At 40.6% G+C, this 22,416-nt stretch overlaps 2 protein-coding genes across 2 annotated transcripts in view; one reads left to right on the top strand and one right to left on the bottom strand.

Annotated features, from left to right (window-relative positions):
- The window catches only part of LOC133652155 (rho GDP-dissociation inhibitor 1-like), a 44,865-nt gene extending 43,264 nt beyond the window's left edge, over nt 1-1,601 (top strand). Inside the window, exons 4-6 of the mRNA XM_062050584.1 lie at nt 427-503; nt 560-623; nt 869-1,601. Coding sequence (XP_061906568.1) covers nt 427-503; nt 560-623; nt 869-1,071 — 344 coding nt within the window. The 3' untranslated portion in view covers nt 1,072-1,601. The remainder of the gene's footprint in view (nt 1-426; nt 504-559; nt 624-868) is intronic.
- The window catches only part of LOC133652154 (cerebellar degeneration-related protein 2-like), a 28,469-nt gene continuing 7,304 nt past the window's right edge, over nt 1,252-22,416 (bottom strand). The window contains exons 2-5 of the mRNA XM_062050583.1: nt 13,922-14,034; nt 13,601-13,749; nt 9,402-9,566; nt 1,252-3,297 (exon numbers count right to left, since the gene is read on the bottom strand). Of these exons, the coding sequence (XP_061906567.1) occupies nt 2,427-3,297; nt 9,402-9,566; nt 13,601-13,749; nt 13,922-14,034 (1,298 nt within the window). The 3' untranslated portion in view covers nt 1,252-2,426. The remainder of the gene's footprint in view (nt 3,298-9,401; nt 9,567-13,600; nt 13,750-13,921; nt 14,035-22,416) is intronic.

Here is a 22,416-nt window from a genome sequence, read left to right as displayed (position 1 = left end):
ATATCTATATGAATATATATATATATTTGAGTATATATGTATGTATATCTATATATATATACACACACGTATATATGAATGTGTGTGTGTATATATATGTATTAATGTGAATATTTTGTATAAATGTGTAAAATACATTTTTACGGGCTCTGGGTCTTTCTGTGCATGTTCTCCCTGTGATGCGTGGGCTCCCTCCGCTTCCTCTTACCTCCAAACACACCTGGTGATAGGCCCCTCCCATCAACCTTATACACCAACATGAGCTAGATTGCCACCTGGTGGTCACAACGTGTACTGCATGTTTGTTATCACTGGCTGCTTTATTATTATTACTTTATTATTGAATATTTCCTCACTTGTTTTCTCCATCAACATTTATTATTATTTGATCTGAATTCATGTGCCAGTTGTCTTCTTCTTGGACAGGAGATCTGGAGAACTTCAAGAAGAATCCCTTTGTGTTGAAAGAGGGTGTGGAGTACAAAATAAAAGTCAACTTCAAGGTGAGAGAGTGACAATGGAAGTCGGCCATCTTTGTGCTGACATGTCCTCTTTGCAGGTCAACAAAGAGATCGTGTCGGGTCTGAAGTACATCCAGCAGTCTTTCAGGAAAGGTGTCAAAGGTACGCTAACTCACATGCTAACAAAGGGCAGCTAATTCGCAGACGCCAACAAAGATTGGCTGACTCACAAATGCAAGCTAACGCTCAGTCTCTAACAGAGATTAGCTAACTGCCAGATGCTAAAAAATGCAAGCCAACTCACACATGTTAAAGATAAGTTAACTCACAAATGGTAACAACGATACGCTAACACAGATAAGCTAGCTCGTAGATGCCAACCTTCCATGATCTTTGACCTCCTGCAGTGGACAAGTCGGACTACATGGTGGGCAGCTACGGCCCCAAGCCCAGCGAGGAGTACGAGTTCCTGACCAGCGCAGAAGAGGCGCCTAAAGGCATGTTGGCGCGCGGCACTTACAACATCAAGTCCAAGTTCACAGACGACGACAAACACGACCATCTGTCCTGGGAGTGGAGCCTCAGCATCAAGAAGGACTGGAAGGATTGACCTTCTTCCTCTTCCTCACCATTCCTTCTTTTTTCTTTCATGTTTTCTTCAAAGTATTAAACCTGCAAATTGAGAATGGAAAAAATAACTGCACAAAAGTCCAATTTTGTTTTGGCGTCAGTCATCCAAAAAGTTATGATTTAATTTGTTGTTTTTAGGATCACCTCCTCTGCCTTTGTGTGTGTGTGTGTGTGTGTGTGTGTGTGTGCGCGCTGACACTCTTCTTGCTGCTCATTTCTTGCTAAATGATTTGGCATTCAGGTCACCTTTTCCTCCCAAAGGTTAACAAATCTGCGTGTTTTGGCAGCTGCTGTGTAGCCTTCAAACTCACTGGAACTGGACAACCATTAGACTTCCTGTTGCATATTCCTTATATGGTCATTCCAAGCATTGACTGCGCCTCCTTTTCCTGAACATCAGCAAGTGATTGTTATTCTCTTAGTGTTTTTCTTCCAAGGGCAGCAGATCTATTTCCATCTTTTTGTCTGGTTTGGGTACATGTCATTCACAAATAAAGTGTTCAAATCCTCTTTCATAACAATAATGCATTCTTTCTTCCGTCAGTGTGTTCAGTCGTCCTGCAATGCATGCTGGGGGAAAACGGGCTTCAGCACACAGTAGTTTGGCAATTCATAAGAGGTTAAATGTTGCAGCGTGATTAAGGAGCAGGTGGAGGATTAAAAGATTATTTAACCCTCTGGGGATATTTTAATTATCAAGCCAAACAGGACAAAATTATTTAGGCTTTTAAAGGACATCAAATATATATATACTTTTTTTGGCCTTTTTGTTCAGATTTCTCAAAGAAAAACAGCACTCTCTAAAAGTATCACATGTAATATGTTTAATTTACTTTGATCTTCTAAAAAAACATTTTGATCAATAATGTTGCATGTTTAAATTAGTAAAACGATGTATGCTAACATAATAGTACATCATTTAAAACTAATAATTACTGAAAACTAACATTTGATCAATACCTTTAAAAGCTTAAAATTAATCATTACAAGTTGGGGATTTTCTTTGGTATTTTTATGTAAATACATTTTAATTTTGTTTTTCTTTTGTTTGAGAGATCTGAGCAAAAAAAAAATCCAAAATATTTTTGTTATCCTTATAATATTAATAGATTTTTATTTTACATGAAATAACCCTCTTTGAATTATGAATAATTAACACCAAAACACAGCAAAAATTTACTTTAAGGACAAAAAACCCACCTTTTTTTGTCCCCTGAGGGTTAAATCACCTTTCCAGACACTCCTGCATGTTTGAGAGTAATAATCTGCATCTCGGCTTGAAGCAAGACGACTTGATTACGTCTGAAAATGGCCCCTTGAAGCAGGGTTCAAAGGTCACTTGTGGCTCTTCCTGCTCTTGCCGGCGTTGACGTCGCTCTTGGTCTTCTGCAGGCGGGAGAAGATCTCCTTGAAGAGGGTCTTGTACTCGGGCGTGTTCTGCCCCAGGCGCTGGTCCACCTGCTCCACCTGCCTGCTGATGCCCTCCAGGGCTTCCGGCGTGGAGGGGGTGTGAGGGGGAGTGGGCGGGGCCCGCGCCTCCTCCGCCACGGCCAGGCCGTAGTCCTTGATGGAGGGGTCCCTGGACACGGGTCGGGAGGTCTGCACCTCGGCGTGACAAAGGTCGTCTTGGTGGCGCCGACACTTGCCCAGCAGCTCCTCGTACTTCTCCAGCAGGGCATGGTACTGCTCGTCCACCTCGCTCAGGATGGACATTCCTCGCTTGCGTCCCGCCTGCCGCCTGCCCGGGGGGTCGCGGATGCTGATGGCGTTCAGAGCCGTGTCGCTGCAGCTTTTCCTCACGGGCGCTCCCGCCTCACCTGCATCGCCCGCCGCCTCCGAAGCCGCCGCGCTGTCCTCGTCGGGCGTGTCCGTCTCCGGCCCGTTGCCGAGCAGCGACTCCATGCCGTCCTCCGTCAGACTCACCCTGGACTTCCTCAGCAGCTGCATCTCCCGGAGCTCCGCCTCCAGCTCCCGAACTCGCAACTGGCAGCCCTCGGCGCCCAGGAGACGCTCCTCCAGGCGTACGAACTCCTGCAGCACGGCGGCGCACTCGCGCTCCGCTCCTTCCCGCTTGGAGCGCTCGGCGGACACGGCGGCGCGCAGAGACGAGGCCACGCCTCTCAGACGCTCGTTCTCCTCCTCTGCCGGCTGTCGCTCGACCAAATCCACGCTGCCCGGGTTGGCCAGGAGGAAGCCGTCCTCGTAGCTTCACAAAAACAAAGAAGAAAGATCAAAATCTGCTGGGTCTGTGAGCCATGGTGACGCATCGTGTTGCTCCGTGTGGCACGTGGGATGAAAATGAACTCTTCTGGAAATAAAAGTGGAATAAAAGCTAAATGAAAGTGAAATAGAAGCCCAATAAAAGTGGACTCAAAATGTTGTACAACTGAAAAAAGGGAATAAAAGCTAAATAGTTAAATAAAAGTGGACTAAAGGTGTAATACAAGTTATTATAAAATATGCTAAATATATAAAGTGACATCAATGTGTGATACGAGTCAGGAAAGTGGACTCAAAATGTACTAAAAGGGATTAAAAGCGTAATCAAAGTGGACTAAATGTGTAATAAAAAGGTAGTAAAAGTGTAATCAATCAATCAATCAATCAATGTTTATTTATATAGCCCTAAATCACAAGTGTCTCAAAGGGCTGTACAAGCCACAACGACATCCTCGGTACAGAGCCCACATACGGGCAAGGAAAAACTCACCCCAGTGGGACGTCGGTGAATGACTATGAGAAACCTTGGAGAGGACCGCATATGTGGGTAACCCCCCGCCCTCTAGGGGAGACCGAAAGCAACGGATGTCGAGTGGGTCTGACATAATATTGTGAAAGTCCAGTCCACAGTGGATCCAACACATCAGCGGGAGTCCAGTCCACAGCGGGGCCAACAGGAAACCATCCCGAGCGGAGACGGGTCAGCAGCGCAGAGATGTCCCCAACCGATGCACAGGCTAGTGGTCCACCCGGGGTCCCGGCTCTGGACAGCCAGCACTTCATCCATGGCCACCGGACCTATGCAACTCCCCCTCGCAAGGGACAGGGGAGAAGAGGAGAGAAGAAAAGAAACGGCAGATCAACTGGTCTAAAAAAGGGGGGGTCTATTTAAAGGCTAGATTATACAAATGATTTTTAAGATGGGACTTAAATGCTTCTACTGAGGTAGCATCTCTAACTGTTACCGGGAGGGCATTCCAGAGTACTGGAGCCCGAATAGAAAACGCTCTATAGCCCGCAGACTTTTTTTTGGCTCTGGGAATCACTAATAAGCCGGAGTTCTTTGAACGCAGATTTCTTGTCGGGACATATGGTACAATACAATCGGCGAGATAGGCTGGAGCTAAACCGTGTAATATTTTATACGTAAGTAGTAAAACCTTAAAGTCGCATCTTAAGTGCACAGGAAGCCAGTGCAGGTGAGCCAGTATAGGCGTAATATGATCAAACTTTCTTGTTTTTGTCAAAAGCCTTGCAGCCGCATTTTGTACCAACTGTAATCTTTTAATGCTAGTCATAGGGAGGCCCGAAAATAATACATTACAGTAATCGAGACGAGATGTAACGAACGCATGAATAATAAAAGAGTAATAAGTGTAATAAAAGTGTACAAAGAGTAAAACATGTAAGTGTAATAAAAGTGTAGTAGAAATATATTAAGTGTAGTAAAAGTGTACTAAAGTTTTCTAAAATTGTAGATAAAGTGTTCTAAAAGTGTATGGCGAAGTTGGTAGAGTGGCCGTGCCAGCAATCGGAGGGTTGCTGGTTACTGGGGTTCAATCCCCACCTTCTACCATCCTAGTCATGTCCGTTGTGTCCTTGGGCAAGACACTTCACCCTTGCTCCTGATGGCTGCTTGTTAGCGCCTTGCATGGCAGCTCCCTCCATCAGTGTGTGAATGTGTGTGTGAATGGGTGAATGTGGAAATATTGTCAAAGCGCTTTGAGTACCTTGAAGGTAGAAAAGCGCTATACAAGTATAACCCATTTATATTCATTTACTAAAGTGTTCTAAAAGTGTAGTACAAGTAAAAGGGTTCTAAGTTTGGTAAAAGTGTACTAAAGTGTTCTAAAAGCATACTAAAGTGTTCCATATGTAGTAAAATGTTCTAAAAGTGTAGTAAGTGTTGTAAAAGTGTACTAAAGCGTATTAAATGTACTAAAGTGTACTAATGTGTTCTAAAAATGTAGTTAAAGTGTACTTAAGTGTTCTAAAAGTGTAGTACAAGTGTGATACAAGTGTAGTAAAAGTGTTCTAAAGGTGTAGTGAATGTGTACTAAAGTGTGGCACAAGTGTAGTAAAAGTGTACTGAAGTGTTCTAAAGTGTAGTAAAAGTCTAGTATGAGTTTACTAAAGTGTTCTAAAAGTGTACTTAAGTGTAGTACAAGATGTTTAAAAGTGTAGTAAGTGTATTGAAGTGTACTAATGTGTTCTAAAAGTGAAGTAAAAGTGCAGTAAACGTGTAGTTAAAAAGTATTAAAAGTGTACTAAAGTGTTCTAAAAGTGTAGTACAAGTGTTCTAAAAGTGTGCTGAAGTGTCCTAAAAGTGTACTAAAGTGTTCTAAATGTAGTAAAAGTGCAGTAAACGTGTAGTAAAAAAGTATTAAAAGTGTACTAAAGTGTTTTAAAAGTGTAGTAAAAGTGTGCTGAAGTGTCCTAAAAGTGTACGAAAGTGTTCTAAAAGTGAAGTGTTCTAAAAGTGTAGTAAAAGTGCAGTAAACGTGTCGTAAAAAAGTATTAAAAGTGTACTAAAGTGTTTTAAAAGTGTAGTACAAGTATAGTAAAATTATAGTAAAAGTAGAGGTGTAACGGTACACAAAAATATCGGTCCGGTACATACCTCGGTTTAGAGGTCACGGTTCGGTTCATTTTCAGTACAGTAAGAAAACAACAAAATATACATTTTTTGGTTATTTATTTACCAAATGTGTAAACAATGGCTTTATCCTTTTAACATTGGGAAGACTATAATAATTCTGCCCACGTTAATCAACATTAAACTGCCTCTAGTTGTTTCTCAGATTAAATAAAATGACAAAACTTTTCCTGTACATATAAAAAGTGCAACACTAAACAGTTTCAAGTCAACTCATCATGCTTAGTTTATTACAGCATTTGGGAAGCCTGTAGTTGATTTTTATTATGTAAATGTTATATTTGTATCAACATGTGCTAGCAGGGACCCTGCCATTCAAAACTAGGCTGCTACATTACTAATGATTAATGTAACTATAGTTGAAAAAATAGTACAACAGCAATAGGAGAGTCTATTCATCCCTGAACACCATGGAGTTCATGTAGGCTTAATGATGCACTTACATTATTATATCAACTATCAGAGACAGAAACTCTTCATTTAGCATCATGTCCTTTTTTGCTGCTTCAACACAGCTCAATCAACACAGAAAAAGGTCAAGTGAAACAACAGACAGACAGGGCTTTGCTGTCCGTAACACACACACACGCACGCACGCACACACACACACACACACACACACACGCACGCACGCACGCACACGGCAACATGAGCCAACGTTACGCTAAAAGCTAATTAGCCTTCACCTCAAGCCAGGACTGCGAGCGTGCTGAGCTGCCGTTTAGGTTTCTAGAAGGTCAACGGGCTCATAGTGATGTTACCAGTAGTTGACTGGGAGGTGTTTGTTATACTTTGGAGAGAGTCCGCTGCCTGATGCTCACCTGCTAAACACCTATCTGCTCGACGCTGGAGCACTGATTCCATGCGCTCTGAATACGCACTGCTGATTGGCTGTTACCGCTCCGTGTGTAACCAATCAGATGGTTGTGTGGGTGGGACAATGCTGGGTGTTGTGTAGAGTACTGACAGAGACATAGGCAGAACGCGGAGCAGCTTGTTAAGACTTTAGCTTTTGGCTACTTAATGTTTGTGTGGAAGCTCGTTCGGTACACCTCCGAACCGAACCGAACCGAAACCCCCGTACCGAAACTGTTCAATACAAATACACGTACCGTTACACCCATAAGTAAAAGAGTAGTTAAAGTGTAGTAAAAATATATTAAGAGTGGTACAAGTGTAGAAAAAATTTATTAAGTCTCCTAACGTGTCCTACAAGTGTACTAAAGTGTTCTAAAAGTGCAGTACAAGTGCAGTAAAAGTGTACTAAAGTATTCTAAAAGTGTAATACAAGTGTAGTAAAAGTGTACTAAACTGTACTTAAGTCTTCCAAAAGTGTAGTACAAGTGTACTAAAGTGTTCTAAAAGTGTAGTACAAGTGTAGTAAAAGTGTAATAAGTATTCTAAAAGTGTAATACAAGTGTAGTAAAAGTGTACTAAACTGTACTTAAGTGTTCCAAAAGTGTAGTACAAGTGTACTAAAGTGTTCTAAAAGTGTAGTACAAGTGTAGTAAAAGTGTAATAAGTATTATAAAAGTGTAGTAAAAGTGTACTAAACTGTACTTAAGTGTTCCAAAAGTGTAGTACAAGTGTAGTACAAGTGTACTAAAGTGTTCTAAAAGTGTACTTAAGTGTAGTACAAGTGTACTAAAGTGTTCTAAAAGTGTAGTACAAGTGTAGTAAAAGTGTAATAAGTATTATAAAAGTGTAGTAAAAGTGTACTAAACTGTACTTAAGTGTTCCAAAAGTGTAGTACAAGTGTACTAAAGTGTTCTAAAAGTGTAGTACAAGTGTAGTAAATGTGTACTAAAAGTGTAGTTAAAGTGTGGTATGAGTTTACTAAAGTGTTCTAAAAGTGTACTTAAGTGTAGTACAAGTGTTCTAAAAGTGTAGTAAAAGTGTACTGAAGTGTTCTAAAAGTGTAGTAAAAGTGAACTAAAGTTTTCTAAAAGTGTAGTATGAGTTTACTAAAGTGTAGTACAAGTGTTCTAAAAGTGTAGTAAAGTGTTCTAAAAGTGTAGTAAAAGTGTAATAAAAGTGTACTGAAGTGTCCTAAAAGTGTACTAAAGTGTTTTAAAAGTGTAGTAAAAACATATTGAGTGAACTAAAGTGTTTTAAAAGTGTAGTAAAAATGTAATAAGTGTAGTAAAAGTGTACTACAGTGTTTTAAAAGTGTAGTAATTGTACTAATCTTTTAAAAGTGTAGTAAAAGTGCAGTACAAGTGTAGGAAAAGTGTACTTAAGTGTTCTAAAAGTGTGGTACAAGTGTAGTAAAAGTGCACTAAAAGTATAGTAAAAGTGTACTTAAGTGTTCTAAAAGTGTAGTAAATGTGTACTAAAGTGTAAAGTGTAGTATGAGTTTACTAAACTGTTCTAAAAGTGTAGTAAAAGTGCAGTACAAGTGTAGTACAAGTGTAGTACAAATGTACTTAAGTGTGGTACAAGTGTAGTAAAAGTATACTAAAAGTGTAGTAAAAATGTGCAGTACAAGTGTAGTAAATGTGTACTGAAGTATTCTAAAAATGTAGTTAAAGTGTAATACAAAATTAAGTGAACTAAAGTGTTCTAAAAGTGTAGTACAAGTGTGGTAAAAGTGTATTAAAGTGTTCTAAAAGTGTAGTACAAGTGTGGTACAAGTGTAGTAAAATTGTATTAAAGTGTTCTAAAAGTGTAGTACAAGTGTGGTACAAGTGTAGTAAAAGTGTATTAAAGTGTTCTAAAAGTGTAGTACAAGTGTAGTATGCGTTTACTAGTGTTCTAAAAGTGTACTTAAGTGTAGTACAAGTGTTCTAGAAGTGTAGTAAAAGTGTAGTAAAGTGTTCTAAAAGTGTAGTAAAAGTGTACTGAAGTGTCCTAAAAGTGTACTAAAATGCTGTAAAAGTGTAGTAAAAGTGTTCTAAAAGTGTAGTATGAGTTTACTAAAGTGTTCTAAAAGTGTAGTGAAAGTGTATTAAGGTGTTCTAAAAGTGTAGTAAAAGCGTATTAAAGTGTTCTTAAGGTGTTCTAAAAGTGTAGTAAAAGTGTATTAGTGTTCTAAAAGTGTAGTAAAAGTTTACTAAAGTGTTGTAAAACTGTAGTAGAAATGTTATAAAATTGGAGTAAAAGTGTATTAAAGTGTTCTAAAAGTGTAGTAAAAATGTAGTAAAAGTGTAGTAAAAGTATATTAGTGTTCTAAAAGTGTACTAAAGTGTTGTAAAAGTGTACTAAAGTGTTGTAAAAGTGTAGTAAAAGTGTAATAAAAATGTTATAAAAGTGGAGTAAAAGTGTATTAAAGTGTTCTAAAAGTGTATTAAAGTGTTCTAAAAGTGTATTAAAGTGTTATAAAAGTGGAGTAAAAATGTAATAAAAGTAGTAAACATGTACTAAAGTATTTTAAAAGTGTAGTAAGTATAGTAAAAGTGTACTAAAGTTTTTCAAAAGTGTAGTAAAAGTTTCACCTTGGTGCAGTGCACAGTTCTTTAAGGCAAGGAAAGGAGTGGACTGTCTTGCGTCGTTCTTTGCGCTCTCTGAGGACCCTCAGCTCCTCCAAAGTTCTCAGCTCCTCCATTCGTGTGGTCAGACTGTCCACCTGACCCTGCAACGTCTCCATGGTGCCCGTCAACCTGCACACACACACACACACACACACACACACACACACACACACACACACACACACACACACACACACACACACACACACACACACACACACACACACACACACACACACACACACACACACACACACACACACACACACACACACACACACACACACACACACACACACACACACACACACGTCATGGTGATTTCAGGTACAGTAATGACAATCACAGATCCGCAAGGATTAGCGCCTCAAGCAGCAGCTTAGAACAAAGACTCACGTCAAGTTGCTGATCATGAGAGTTCTCAGGGGGAAATGGTGGATTATGGGTATGCTAATATGATAAGTAGCAAATACTGTACTAGGTCAACCAATGAAAGTGTATGTACTGCTGAGATGTTTCTAACCTAGCATGATGCAGCTATGCTAGTGTTGTTACAGTGTGTGACATCACAACACTGTCAAACACAGCATGGTTGCCAGATGGGATATGCCAAATTATCGTACCAAAAATGATTGTATTTTGAAGAAAAGTATGATACATAAACTATATTGCCAAAAGTATTTGGCCACCCATCCAAATGATGAGAATCAGGTGTCCTAATCACTTGGCCCGGCCACAGGTGTATAAAATGAAACACTTAGGCATGCAGACTGTTTCTATAAACATTTGTGAAAGAATGGGCCGCTCTCAGTGATTTCCAGCGTGTCATAGGATGCCACCTGTGCAACAAATCCAGTTGTGAAATTTCCTCGCTCCTAAATATTCCAAAGTCCACTGTCGGCTTTTGGACAATTCTATGCTCCCAACCTTGTGGGAACAGTTTGGAGCGGGCCCTTCCTCCTCCAACATGACTGTGCACCACAAGGTCCATAAAGACATGGATGACAGAGGCTGGTGTGGATGAACTTGACTGGCCTGCACAGAGTCCTGACCTGAACCCGATAGAACACCTTTGGGATGAATTAGAACGAAGACAGAGCCAGGCCTTCTCGACCAACATCAGTGTGTGACCTCACCAATGCGCTTTTGGAAGAATGGTGGTGACATGTTTGTTACAGGTTACTTAGCCTTGGAGACTTTGTAAGTGTAAGTAATAAGCAACCATTATTATTTGATACTTGTTTATATTGACCAATGTGATTTTTTTTACCTGCAATATTGTTCAATGATTATTACGTATGTCTAGCTTGGGTGCAATTGTGTGCTTAGCTGTTGTGTAGCTGCTAGCTCCTAGTAGCCTACAGCCTAGCATGTTTACTTTTTGTAAATGACGTTACTAAAATAGAGAAGAAATGATGTGCTTATCAGAGGACCTTTAGATGTCAACTGTCTGTCCAGCTATGCACAAGTAAACACTCTGCAGGACTGCTTGTATCGAACATGATATCACACACAAGTAAACACTCTGCAGGACTGCTTGTATCGAACATGATATCACACACAAGTAAACACGCTGCAGGACTGCTTGTATCGAACATGATATCACACACAAGTAAACACGCTGCAGGACTGCTTGTATCGAACATGATATCACACACAAGTAAACACTCTGCAGGACTGCTTGTATCGAACATGATATCACACACAAGTAAACACGCTGCAGGACTGCTTGTATCGAACATGATATCACACACAAGTAAACACGCTGCAGGACTGCTTGTATCGAACATGATATCACACACAAGTAAACACTCTGCAGGACTGCTTGTATCGAACATGATATCACACACAAGTAAACACGCTGCAGGACTGCTTGTATCGAACATGATATCACACACAAGTAAACACGCTGCAGGACTGCTTGTATCGAACATGATATCACACACAAGTAAACACTCTGCAGGACTGCTTGTATCGAACATGATATCACACACAAGTAAACACGCTGCAGGACTGCTTGTATCGAACATGATATCACACACAAGTAAACACGCTGCAGGACTGCTTGTATCGAACATGATATCACACACAAGTAAACACTCTGCAGGACTGCTTGTATCGAACATGATATCACACACAAGTAAACACTCTGCAGGACTGCTTGTATCGAACATGATATCACACACAAGTAAACACTCTGCAGGCCTGCTTGTATCGAACATGATACCACACACAAGTAAACACGCTGCAGGACTGCTTGTATCGAACATGATATCACACACAAGTAAACACTCTGCAGGACTGCTTGTATCGAACATGATATCACACACAAGTAAACACGCTGCAGGACTGCTTGTATCGAACATGATATCACACACAAGTAAACACTCTGCAGGACTGCTTGTATCGAACATGATATCACACACAAGTAAACACGCTGCAGGACTGCTTGTATCGAACATGATATCACACACAAGTAAACACTCTGCAGGACTGCTTGTATCGAACATGATATCACACACAAGTAAACACTCTGCAGGCCTGCTTGTATCGAACATGATATCACACACAAGTAAACACGCTGCAGGACTGCTTGTATCGAACATGATATCACACACAAGTAAACACTCTGCAGGACTGCTTGTATCGAACATGATATCACACACAAGTAAACACGCTGCAGGACTGCTTGTATCGAACATGATATCACACACAAGTAAACACTCTGCAGGACTGCTTGTATCGAACATGATATCACACACAAGTAAACACGCTGCAGGACTGCTTGTATCGAACATGATATCACACACAAGTAAACACTCTGCAGGACTGCTTGTATCGAACATGATATCACACACAAGTAAACACTCTGCAGGACTGCTTGTATCGAACATGATATCACACACAAGTAAACACGCTGCAGGACTGCTTGTATCGAACATGATATCACACACAAGTAAACACGCTGCAGGACTGCTTGTATCGAACATGATATCACACACAAGTAAACACTCTGCAGGACTTCTTGTATCGAACATGATATCACACACAAGTAAACACTCTGCAGGACTGCTTGTATCACACATGATATCACACACAAGTAAACACTCTGCAGGACTGCTTGTATCGAACATGATATCACACACAAGTAAACACTCTGCAGGACTGCTTGTATCGAACATGATATCACACACAAGTAAACACGCTGCAGGACTGCTTGTATCGAACATGGTATCCCACACAAGTAAACACTCTGCAGGACTGCTTGTATCACACATGATATCACACACAAGTAAACACTCTGCAGGCCTGCTTGTATCGCACATGATATCCCACACAAATAAACACGCTGCAGGACTGCTTGTATCGCACATGATATCCCACACAAGTAAACACTCTGCAGGACTGCTTGTATCACACACAAGTAAACACGCTGCAGGACTGCTTGTATCGCACATGATATCCCACACAAGTAAACACTCTGCAGGACTGCTTGTATCACACACAAGTAAACACGCTGCAGGACTGCTTGTATCGCACATGACATAACAAGTAAACACTCTGCAGGACTGCTTGTATCGCACATGATATCACACACGTAAACACGCTACAGGACTGCTTGTATCACACAAGTAAACACGCTGCAGGACTGCTTGTATCGCACATGATATCCCACACAAGTAAACACGCTGCAGGACTGTTTGTATCGCACATGATATCACACAAAAGTTAACACACTGCAGTACTGCTTGTACCGCACATTTAACATGCGAGCTAATATCATCCATTACTTGTTTTTTATTGCTAATATACCGATAGCCGATATCAATATCAATTTAGGACACCTATAGTGTTTGCCAATAGAAAGAGGGTGAAATGATATTACAAACAATAATTATGATACATCTGGCAACGCTGGCGTGGACAAACACAGCTCATTAGCATTTAAGATAAAGCTCATTAGCATTAAAACTACAGTTCATTAGCATTAAAGCTACAGACACATAAATCAGTGTTTACGATACAGTATGTTCACTAAAAGCACTTTTTTAACTGTGGAGATCTTGTGCCACACCCTTATAATACGTTATTGTGGAAGTATATAAAAATAATATGGAACCTTAATAATAATACTAATAATGATGATGATGCAAGAAGCTCACCTGTCTATTTTCTGCTGCGAGGCCTTGCTCTCCAGCACCAGCTTCTCATTAGTGATCTCCAACTCTCTGGCGGTCACGTCCAGCTGCTCGTAGACTTTGGCGTGCTGCTCGTTCATGTCCCGCAACATCTCCAGCTGCTTGGACAGGTACTGCACAAGGAAGACCAGTCCTCATTTAGCCTGAACGCTGCATGACGGTCCAATCACATGCTCCAAATATTATCCTTTTAAAAAATGGTGTTTGCTTTCCCGAACCGTACGACTTTGTGTACTTTTTGTTAACTTTGTTAGGCTGCTTATTTGCTCCTAGATGTGCGTGTACCTCGATCTCCTGCACTTGCTCCTCATTGTTGACGTACATCTGCTGCAGGGAGTCCTCCAGCTCCTTGTTGCGCTCCAGGAGAGTTTTACCCAGCTCAGCTGCCAGGTGCAAGTCTGGTGGGAGAGCACAAAGCCATTCTAAAGATCAACAATGAGGGAAAAGATGCAGCCAGGAGACAAAACACACTTACAAAGGTGTGAGGCACAAATGTAGCATGAGCTAACTTTTATTTATTTTTTGCAAATTTTGAGTCATAACTTAGTACTTGACATATACTTATTGTTAGCATGATAACCTTAGAATGTTAGCATGATAACCTTAGAATGTTAGCCCGCTAAAATTAGCATGCTTACCCCAGAGCCATATAACTTGGCATTTGACATATACTTACTGTTAGCATGCTAACATCTTTTTTGCAAAATTTGCAACCATTTACCCCAGAGTTATTTAATTTGGTAATTGATATATGCTAACTGTTATCATGCTAATATTGACATGCCAACTTTTTTTTGCTAATTTTGCAGCCCTTTACCCGAGCCATTTAACTTGGTACTTAACATTTGCTAACTGTTAGCATGCTAACCTTTTTTGTTAATTTTACAACTGTTTACCCAAGTCACATAATGTGGTATTTGAAATGTACTTACTGTTAGAATGATAACTTTTTTTTCTGGGCAAATTTTGCAACTGTTTACCCCAAAGTCATAAATTGTTACTTGACATATGCTACCTGTTACCGTGCTAATATTGACATGGCAATTTTTTTAATACATTTTTTTACTGATTTTGCCACTGTTTACCCGAGTTATATAACTTAGTTTTTGACATCTTATAATTGTCAGCATGCTAATCTTAACGAATAACATACCCAACTTTTTTTGTTAATTTTGCAACTGTTTACCCCAGAGTCATATAACTTGGCACTGGACATATGCTAACTGTTAACATATTAACATAAGCATGCTAGCATGCCAATATTAACACGCTAACTTTTTTTTTGCAAATTTTACAACCGTTAACCCCAGAGTCATACAACTTGGTACTTGACAAACAGTATACTTACTATTTGCATGCCCACTTGTTTTGCTACATGTTAAGTGTTTGCTAAGTGTTAGCTTGCTAACTGTAACATGCAAACATTAACATGCTAACTTTTTTTGTTAGTTTGGTAACCGTTTACCCCAGAGCCATATACTTTGGTACTTGACATCTATTAACTGTTAGCATGCTAAAATTAACTGTTAGCATGCTAACCTGTGCAAGCTAACATGCCAATATTATCATGCTAATAATTTTAGCCAATTTTTCCGCCGTACACTTCAGAGTCACTTAACTTGGTACTTGACACATGTTAACCCAGTCCTTCTCAAATAGTGGGGCACGGTGCATATGACCTCAGGAAACATACTTTTTTTTGCTGTACCAGAATATGATGAAGCACTTGGCTTTACTGTAACCACGGTGGGAGACGAGGAAAGACCAGTGTGTTGTTTACTTTATTGTTAATAAGCTTACAATGTTTTGCAGAGGTATAATTATAACAATTTTATAGACAAACTAGATGAGGCAATTCCTGAAGGAATTGCATGTGACGCTCCAATGCTAAAGTTGAATTGAAATCCTGGATTTTTTTTAGAATTTTTGAAAGGGAGCACATACAGGCTAAATATTTTGAAGTTGGAACAGTTTGAATCAGATGAAAAATGTGGGAGTTACGGAACTTTGAAGAATGCCCCATTGATTTCAATGGGAATTTCCCCAAAACTTTGGAGTTTCGGGAAAAGCGGGAATTTTTTTGAAAATGGTAAAAAACTTAAATGTAGTGAATGAGTTGAAATGGTTGGTGTTGGAATTTTTCAAATCGGTCGAGAAATTTTGAAGTAGTAACATGTTGAATTGAGAAATTATATTAACGACGCCCTGCGCGACACCATTGATAGTGTAGCATCGCTAAAGCTAAAAAGGGCCCCTAAAAGGCGTACCCCATGGTTTACAGAAGAAACTAAAGCCCAGAAATTATCATGTAGAAAGCTGGAACGCAAATGGCGTGCAACTAAACTTGAGGTTTTCCATCAAGCATGGAGTGATAGTTTAATAACTTATAAACGCATGCTTACCTCAGCTAAAGCTAAATATTACTCAAATCTCATCCACCTCAACAAAAATGATCCTAAATTTTTGTTTAGTACAGTAGCATCACTAACCCAACAAGGGACTCCTCCCAGTAGCTCCACCCACTCAGCAGATGACTTTATGAATTTCTTTAATAAGAAAATTGAAGTCATTAGAAAAGAGATTAAAGACAGTGCTTCTCAGCTACAACTGGGTTCTATTAACACAGATACGACTGTATATACGACGGACACTGCCCTCCAAAATAGTTTCTCTCTCTTTGATGAAATAACATTGGAGGAATTGTTAAAATGTGTAAATGGGACAAAACAAACAACATGTTTACTTGACCCAATTCCTGGGAAACTTATCAAGGAGCTTTTTGTTTTATTAGGTCCATCAGTGTTAAATATTATAAACTTATCACTTTCCTCTGGTACTGTTCCACTAGCATTAAAAAAAGCGGTTATTCATCATCTACTCAAAAGACCTAACCTCGATCCTGACCTCATGGTGAACTACCGGCCGGTGTCCCACCTTCCGTTTATCTCGAAAATTCTCGAAAAAATTGTTGCACAGCAGCTAAATGAACACTTAGCGTCTAACAATCTCTGTGAACCTTTTCAATCCGGTTTCAGGGCAAATCACTCTACGGAGACAGCCCTCGCAAAAATGACTAATGATCTATTGCTAACGATGGATTCTGATGCGTCATCTATGTTGCTGCTTCTTGATCTTAGCGCCGCTTTCGATACTGTTGATCATAATATTTTATTAGAGCGTATCAAAACGCGTATTGGGATGTCAGACTTAGCCTTGTCTTGGTTTAACTCTTATCTTACTGACAGGATGCAGTGTGTCTCCCATAACAAAGTCACCTCGGACTATGTTAAGGTAACGTGCGGAGTTCCCCAGGGTTCGGTTCTTGGCCCTGCACTCTTTAGTATTTACATGCTGCCGCTAGGTGACATCATACACAAATACGGTGTTAGATTTCACTGTTATGCGGATGACACCCAACTCTACATGCCCCTAAAGTTGACCAACACGCCGGATTGTAGTCAGCTGGAGGCGTGTCTTAATGAAATTAAACAATGGATGTCCGCTAACTTTTTGCAACTCAACGCTAAGAAAACGGAAATGCTGATTATCGGTCCTGCTCAACACCGACATCTATTTAATAATACCACCTTAACATTTGACAACCAAACAATTAAACAAGGCGACTCGGTAAAGAATCTGGGTATTATCTTCGACCCAACTCTCTCGTTTGAGTCACACATTAAGAGTGTTACTAAAACGGCCTTCTTTCATCTCCGTAATATCGCTAAAATTTGTTCCATTTTGTCCACAAGCGATGCTGAGATCATTATCCATCCGTTCGTTACATCTCGTCTCGATTACTGTAACGTTTTATTTTCGGGCCTCCCTATGTCTAGCATTAAAAGATTACAGATGGTACAAAATGCGGCTGCTAGACTTTTGACAAAAACAAGAAAGTTTGATCATATTACGCCTATACTGGCTCACTTGCACTGGCTTCCTGTGCACCTAAGATGCGACTTTAAGGTTTTACTACTTACGTATAAAATACTACACGGTCAAGCTCCTGCCTATCTTGCCGATTGTATTGTACCATATGTCCCGGCAAGAAATCTGCGTTCAAAGAACTCCGGCTTATTAGTGATTCCCAGAGCCCAAAAAAAGTCTGCGGGCTATAGAGCGTTTTCTATTCGGGCTCCAATATTATGGAATGCCCTCCCGGTAAAAGTTAGAGATGCTACCTCAGTAGAAGCATTTAAGTCTCATCTTAAAACTCATTTGTATACTCTAGCCTTTAAATAGACTCCCTTTTTAGACCAGTTGATCTGCCGTTTCTTTTCTTTTCTTTTCTACTCTGCTCCGGGGTGGACCGCTAGCCTGTTCATCGGATGGGAACATCTCTACGCTGCTGACCCGTCTCCGCTCGGGATGGTTCCTGCTGGCCCCACCATGGACTGGACTTTCGCTGATGTGTTGGACTTTCACAATATTATGTCAGACCCACTCGACATCCATTGCTTTCGGTCTCCCTTAGAGGGGGGGGGGGGGGGGGGTTACCCACATATGCGGTCCTCTCCAAGGTTTCTCATATTTATTCACATTGACGTCCCACTGGGGTGAGTTTTCCTTGCCCGTATGTGGGCTCTGTACCGAGGATGTCGTTGTGGCTTGTACAGCCCTTTGAGACACTTGTGATTTAGGGCTATATAAATAAACATTGATTGATTGATTGATTGAAGGAATTCTTGGAATTTCGGGAAAACCGGGTATTTTTCCATTTTAAAAAACAACTTCGGTTTTTGTCCTGATTAAGAGGAATGTTTTGACGGTGGAACGGTTGACGTGTTGAAAAATGTGGAAATGGTGGAAGTTTAAAAAAATGGTCAATTCATTTTGAATGGGAAAAATGTCCCGGAAAACTTGGAATTCTGGGAAAGCCTGTGATTCCCGAATAGGCTGAACAGTTTGAATCGGGTGAAAATGTGGAAGGTAGAGCGTGCCATAATCTGGAGAAGAAGAAGAAGTTTAATAAATAGATGAATTGTGGTGTAGATTTTGGTGTAATGCTTTGGAACATTCACACAATTATACTACTTGTAGTGGTGGTGGTGGTGGGGAATCATATTTTCTTCTTCCTAGGGTGGGCGTTACAATTTTTTTTAGAAGCACTGTTTTAACATGTGTCATCAGTTATATGACTGCAAAGTGTTGGCGTGCAAAATTTGCAAAAAGTGCTTAAAAAGTTAGCAGGTTAATGAGGCTTTCCTCCATCTTGATCCTGTGTGGAGTAAAGGCAAGATGAACGCAACAAATCTGGGACTGGACGAGTTCTCACTAGGGATGTGCTGATCGATGGCCACTGATCAGTATCGGTACAAAAGTATGTGACCGCCTTTGCCAATGAATGCCGATCACAAACACAGATCCCCTCTGACTGACACTGTATCCATTTTTAGTGCCCCAGTTGACAAGCAGCTAGCAGATCACTATGAGTCTCCATACACAGTGTGGAGCTGCTTATTTAAGTTAATAATAATATTGCCGAGCCCTAGCACAAATGGACAGTACACAAGTAGAGCAGGCAGAGGGAAAGTAATAGTTTGTTATATTAGTGGACATGACTGCAGCTTGGGACGGTAGAGCTCGGTTGGTAGAGTGGCCGTGCCAGCAACTTGAGGGTTCCAGGTTCGGTCCCCGCTTCCGCCATTCTAGTCACTGCCGTTGTGTCCTTGGGCAAGACACTTCACCCACCTGCTCCCAGTGCCACCCACACTGGTTTAAATGTAACTTAGTTATATGGTTTCACTATGTAAAGCGCTTTGAGTCACTAGAGAAAAAGCGCTATATAAATATAATTCACTTCACTTGTGAAATACGATTGACACATTCGCACTGGAACAGTAGAAGAAGAAGGCCTGAGTGGCTGAAGTGTAAATGAACTGGCGAGAGAGCACCTCCCACGTCGCCTCACACTACTCCGCAAAGAACATTTATTGTCTTTCTGTCGCTCACGTTTATCCGCCGCGCTACGTCATCTCTGCACACGAGAGATGAGAATGACCTCGTTGCGTAACTGCACTGCAATGCATTCTGGGTCACATTCACGCTGGAGGACAAGTTGGTATTAGCTGCAAGGCTGAGGAGGTCTGGGCTGGTCTGGTGTTCCTTAATCAGATCAAGCCGGCAGGGCTTAATGATTTTCAGACTTTAAGATGCGGCATACACACATACTGTATATATATACATATATACACACACATAGTGGACAGAATCCACCTGACTCCTCATGTACAAATGATGAGGTCATCAGGAGAAGTGTTGCTGCTGAGGCCAGCTCTGCAAAGAGACACACTCAGCACATTCACGCTGGTTGAAATGCATCCGTGTGTTAAGAGAGAGTCGCCAGCACGCACACACTCGCACCTTTTCAACAAGACCAAAGTGTGTGTGCTTAGTTACAACTACAGATTGACCCGATTATCGGCGCTGGTTTTCGGCATTTTGACATATATCGGCCTCTGTTTTATCGGTTTTTCTTGTTTTTTTACATCTACAACAGAACTACATCAGCAGATACAATACATACACATATGATACCAGTATTGAAAACATGATTATTACGTCCTGCATGTGAAGAGTTCCCTTTTTATTCCCCCTGCAGCGCTTATTATATAAGCACAGAAGAGCAGGCAGCAGCTCACACATTCTCATACTTTCTGTAACATCCAGGAAGAAATGATGTCAGACAGCTTGAAAAACGTTTCAACTATAATCTACGACAGGGCTGTTCAACGTCATCATGAAGAGGGCCCCAGTTTCAAGAGTCCGAGGGCTTTGGGGCCGGACATCGAAATGTGGATGTTTTGTCAGGAAGTGCCTCCGCAGGCTACATTCCTTTGAGACTTAGTTTACTTCATTACAAAGTAAACACATGGGCTTTCACACTGCACTGTAGTGTTGTCCCGATACCAATATTGTGGTACCCATACCAAAATGTATTTTGATACTTTTCGGTACTTTGATACTTTTCTAAATAAAGGGGACCACAAACAATTGCATTATTGGCTTTATTTTAACAAAAAAATCTTAGGGTACATTAAACATATGTTTCTTTTGCAAGTTTTTCCTTAAATAAAATAGTAAACATACAAGACAACTTGTCTTTTAGTAGTAAGTAAGCAAACAAAGCCTCCTAATTAGTCTGCTGACGTATGCAGTAACATATTGTGTCATTTATCATTCTATTTTGTCAAAACTATAAAGGACAAGCTGCAAAAATGGATTATTAATCTACTCGTTCATTTACTGTTAATATCTGCTTACTTTCTCTTTGAAAATGTTCTATCTACACTTCTGTTAAAATGTTATAATCACTTATTCTTCTGTTTGATACTGTACATTAGTTTTGGATGATATCAATCCGATACCAAGTAGTTACAAGATCATACATTGTTCATATTCAAAGTCCTTATGTGTCCAGGGACATATATCCTGACTTTATAAACATATGAATTTTTAAAAAAAAGGGAAAAAGATTTTGTGACGATAAAGAAATATAGTTGTAATCATAGTAATATCGACTAGATACTCTGTTGTACTTGGTATCATTACAGTGGATGTCAGGTGTAGATCCACCCATGGCATACATTCAGGGTGCTAGCTTGCGGTTAGCGGTTAGCTATTGTATCCTCCTACGGTGTGTAGTGAAGCATGTTTAGCTATTCCTCGTCCTGCAGGGATGATACTTGTAAGAAACTTACTTTATTTGTCGCCATGGAGGCGAGGATTAGTGATTTAGAAGTAGCTAAAGCACTGCCGACTGCGAATGGACGTTCGCCGCTAGCTAGCTAGCCATGTCTTAAAGCACCTCTTCTTGAGGGCGTTTCAGTGTTATAACATCACCTTTAGTTTTTAAGCCAAAATGCGACCATTCTCCCTTTTCGGTCTACACACCGTGTCTGCTTGTAAGTACTCTGTGATTGCGCGCTGCCGAACATGCTCGTATGCTCCTAAAACCAGCAATGTCATGGCGTGATGACGCGCCGTCATGCCCGGGAACCGGTACTTTTCAAACAGAGTGTAGTAATGTTTTGGATTCATTAGTACTGCGATACTATACCAGCACCGGTATACCGTAAACAACCCTAATCTATAGTACATCAAACATTGCACACAATGTATGTGACTTATCACAAATAATCGCCCTCTACTTGTCAAATTTAGCGCTACATGTATCAAACGAGCTTTGATCGGCGGTTACTCTCAGACAAAACAACACGACCACAAATACAAAATACATCACAAAATCAGTCATTTCAATACAAAACAAATTAAATATCTTTATGCACAATATCTACTTCCAAATGTTTGACCAAGTTTCGCGAAGAATCTTACACGTGTGGATTTCTATCATTGTTGCTTCTTGTCTAGAACACTGTGTCCGTCGCTTAAAAGGTCCGACAGGAAACATTGACTTGAGCACTTGCTCTGGGCTGTTTGTATTGAGATACAATGTGTCCGAATACTTCTGTTTCAACCATTGATGTCACGCGCAAACGTCATCATACATAGACGTTTTCAACCGGAAGTTTCGCGGGAAATTTAAAATTGCACTTTATACTGTAAGTTAACCCGGCCGTATTGGCATGTGTGACCGCTAGCCTGTTCATCGGATGGGGACATCTCTACGCTGCTGACCCGTCTCCGCTCGGGATGGTTCCTGCTGGCCCCACCATGGACTGGACTTTCGCTGATGTGTTGGACTTTCACAATATTATGTCAGACCCACTCGACATCCATTGCTTTCGGTCTCCCCTAGGGGGGGGGTTACCCACATATGC

The sequence above is a fragment of the Entelurus aequoreus genome, linkage group LG06, assembly GCF_033978785.1.
Source record: "Entelurus aequoreus isolate RoL-2023_Sb linkage group LG06, RoL_Eaeq_v1.1, whole genome shotgun sequence".
NCBI lineage: Eukaryota > Metazoa > Chordata > Actinopteri > Syngnathiformes > Syngnathidae > Entelurus > Entelurus aequoreus.
Note: the sequence above shows the minus strand (reverse complement) of the source record. Positions and strands in the feature narration are given on the sequence as shown.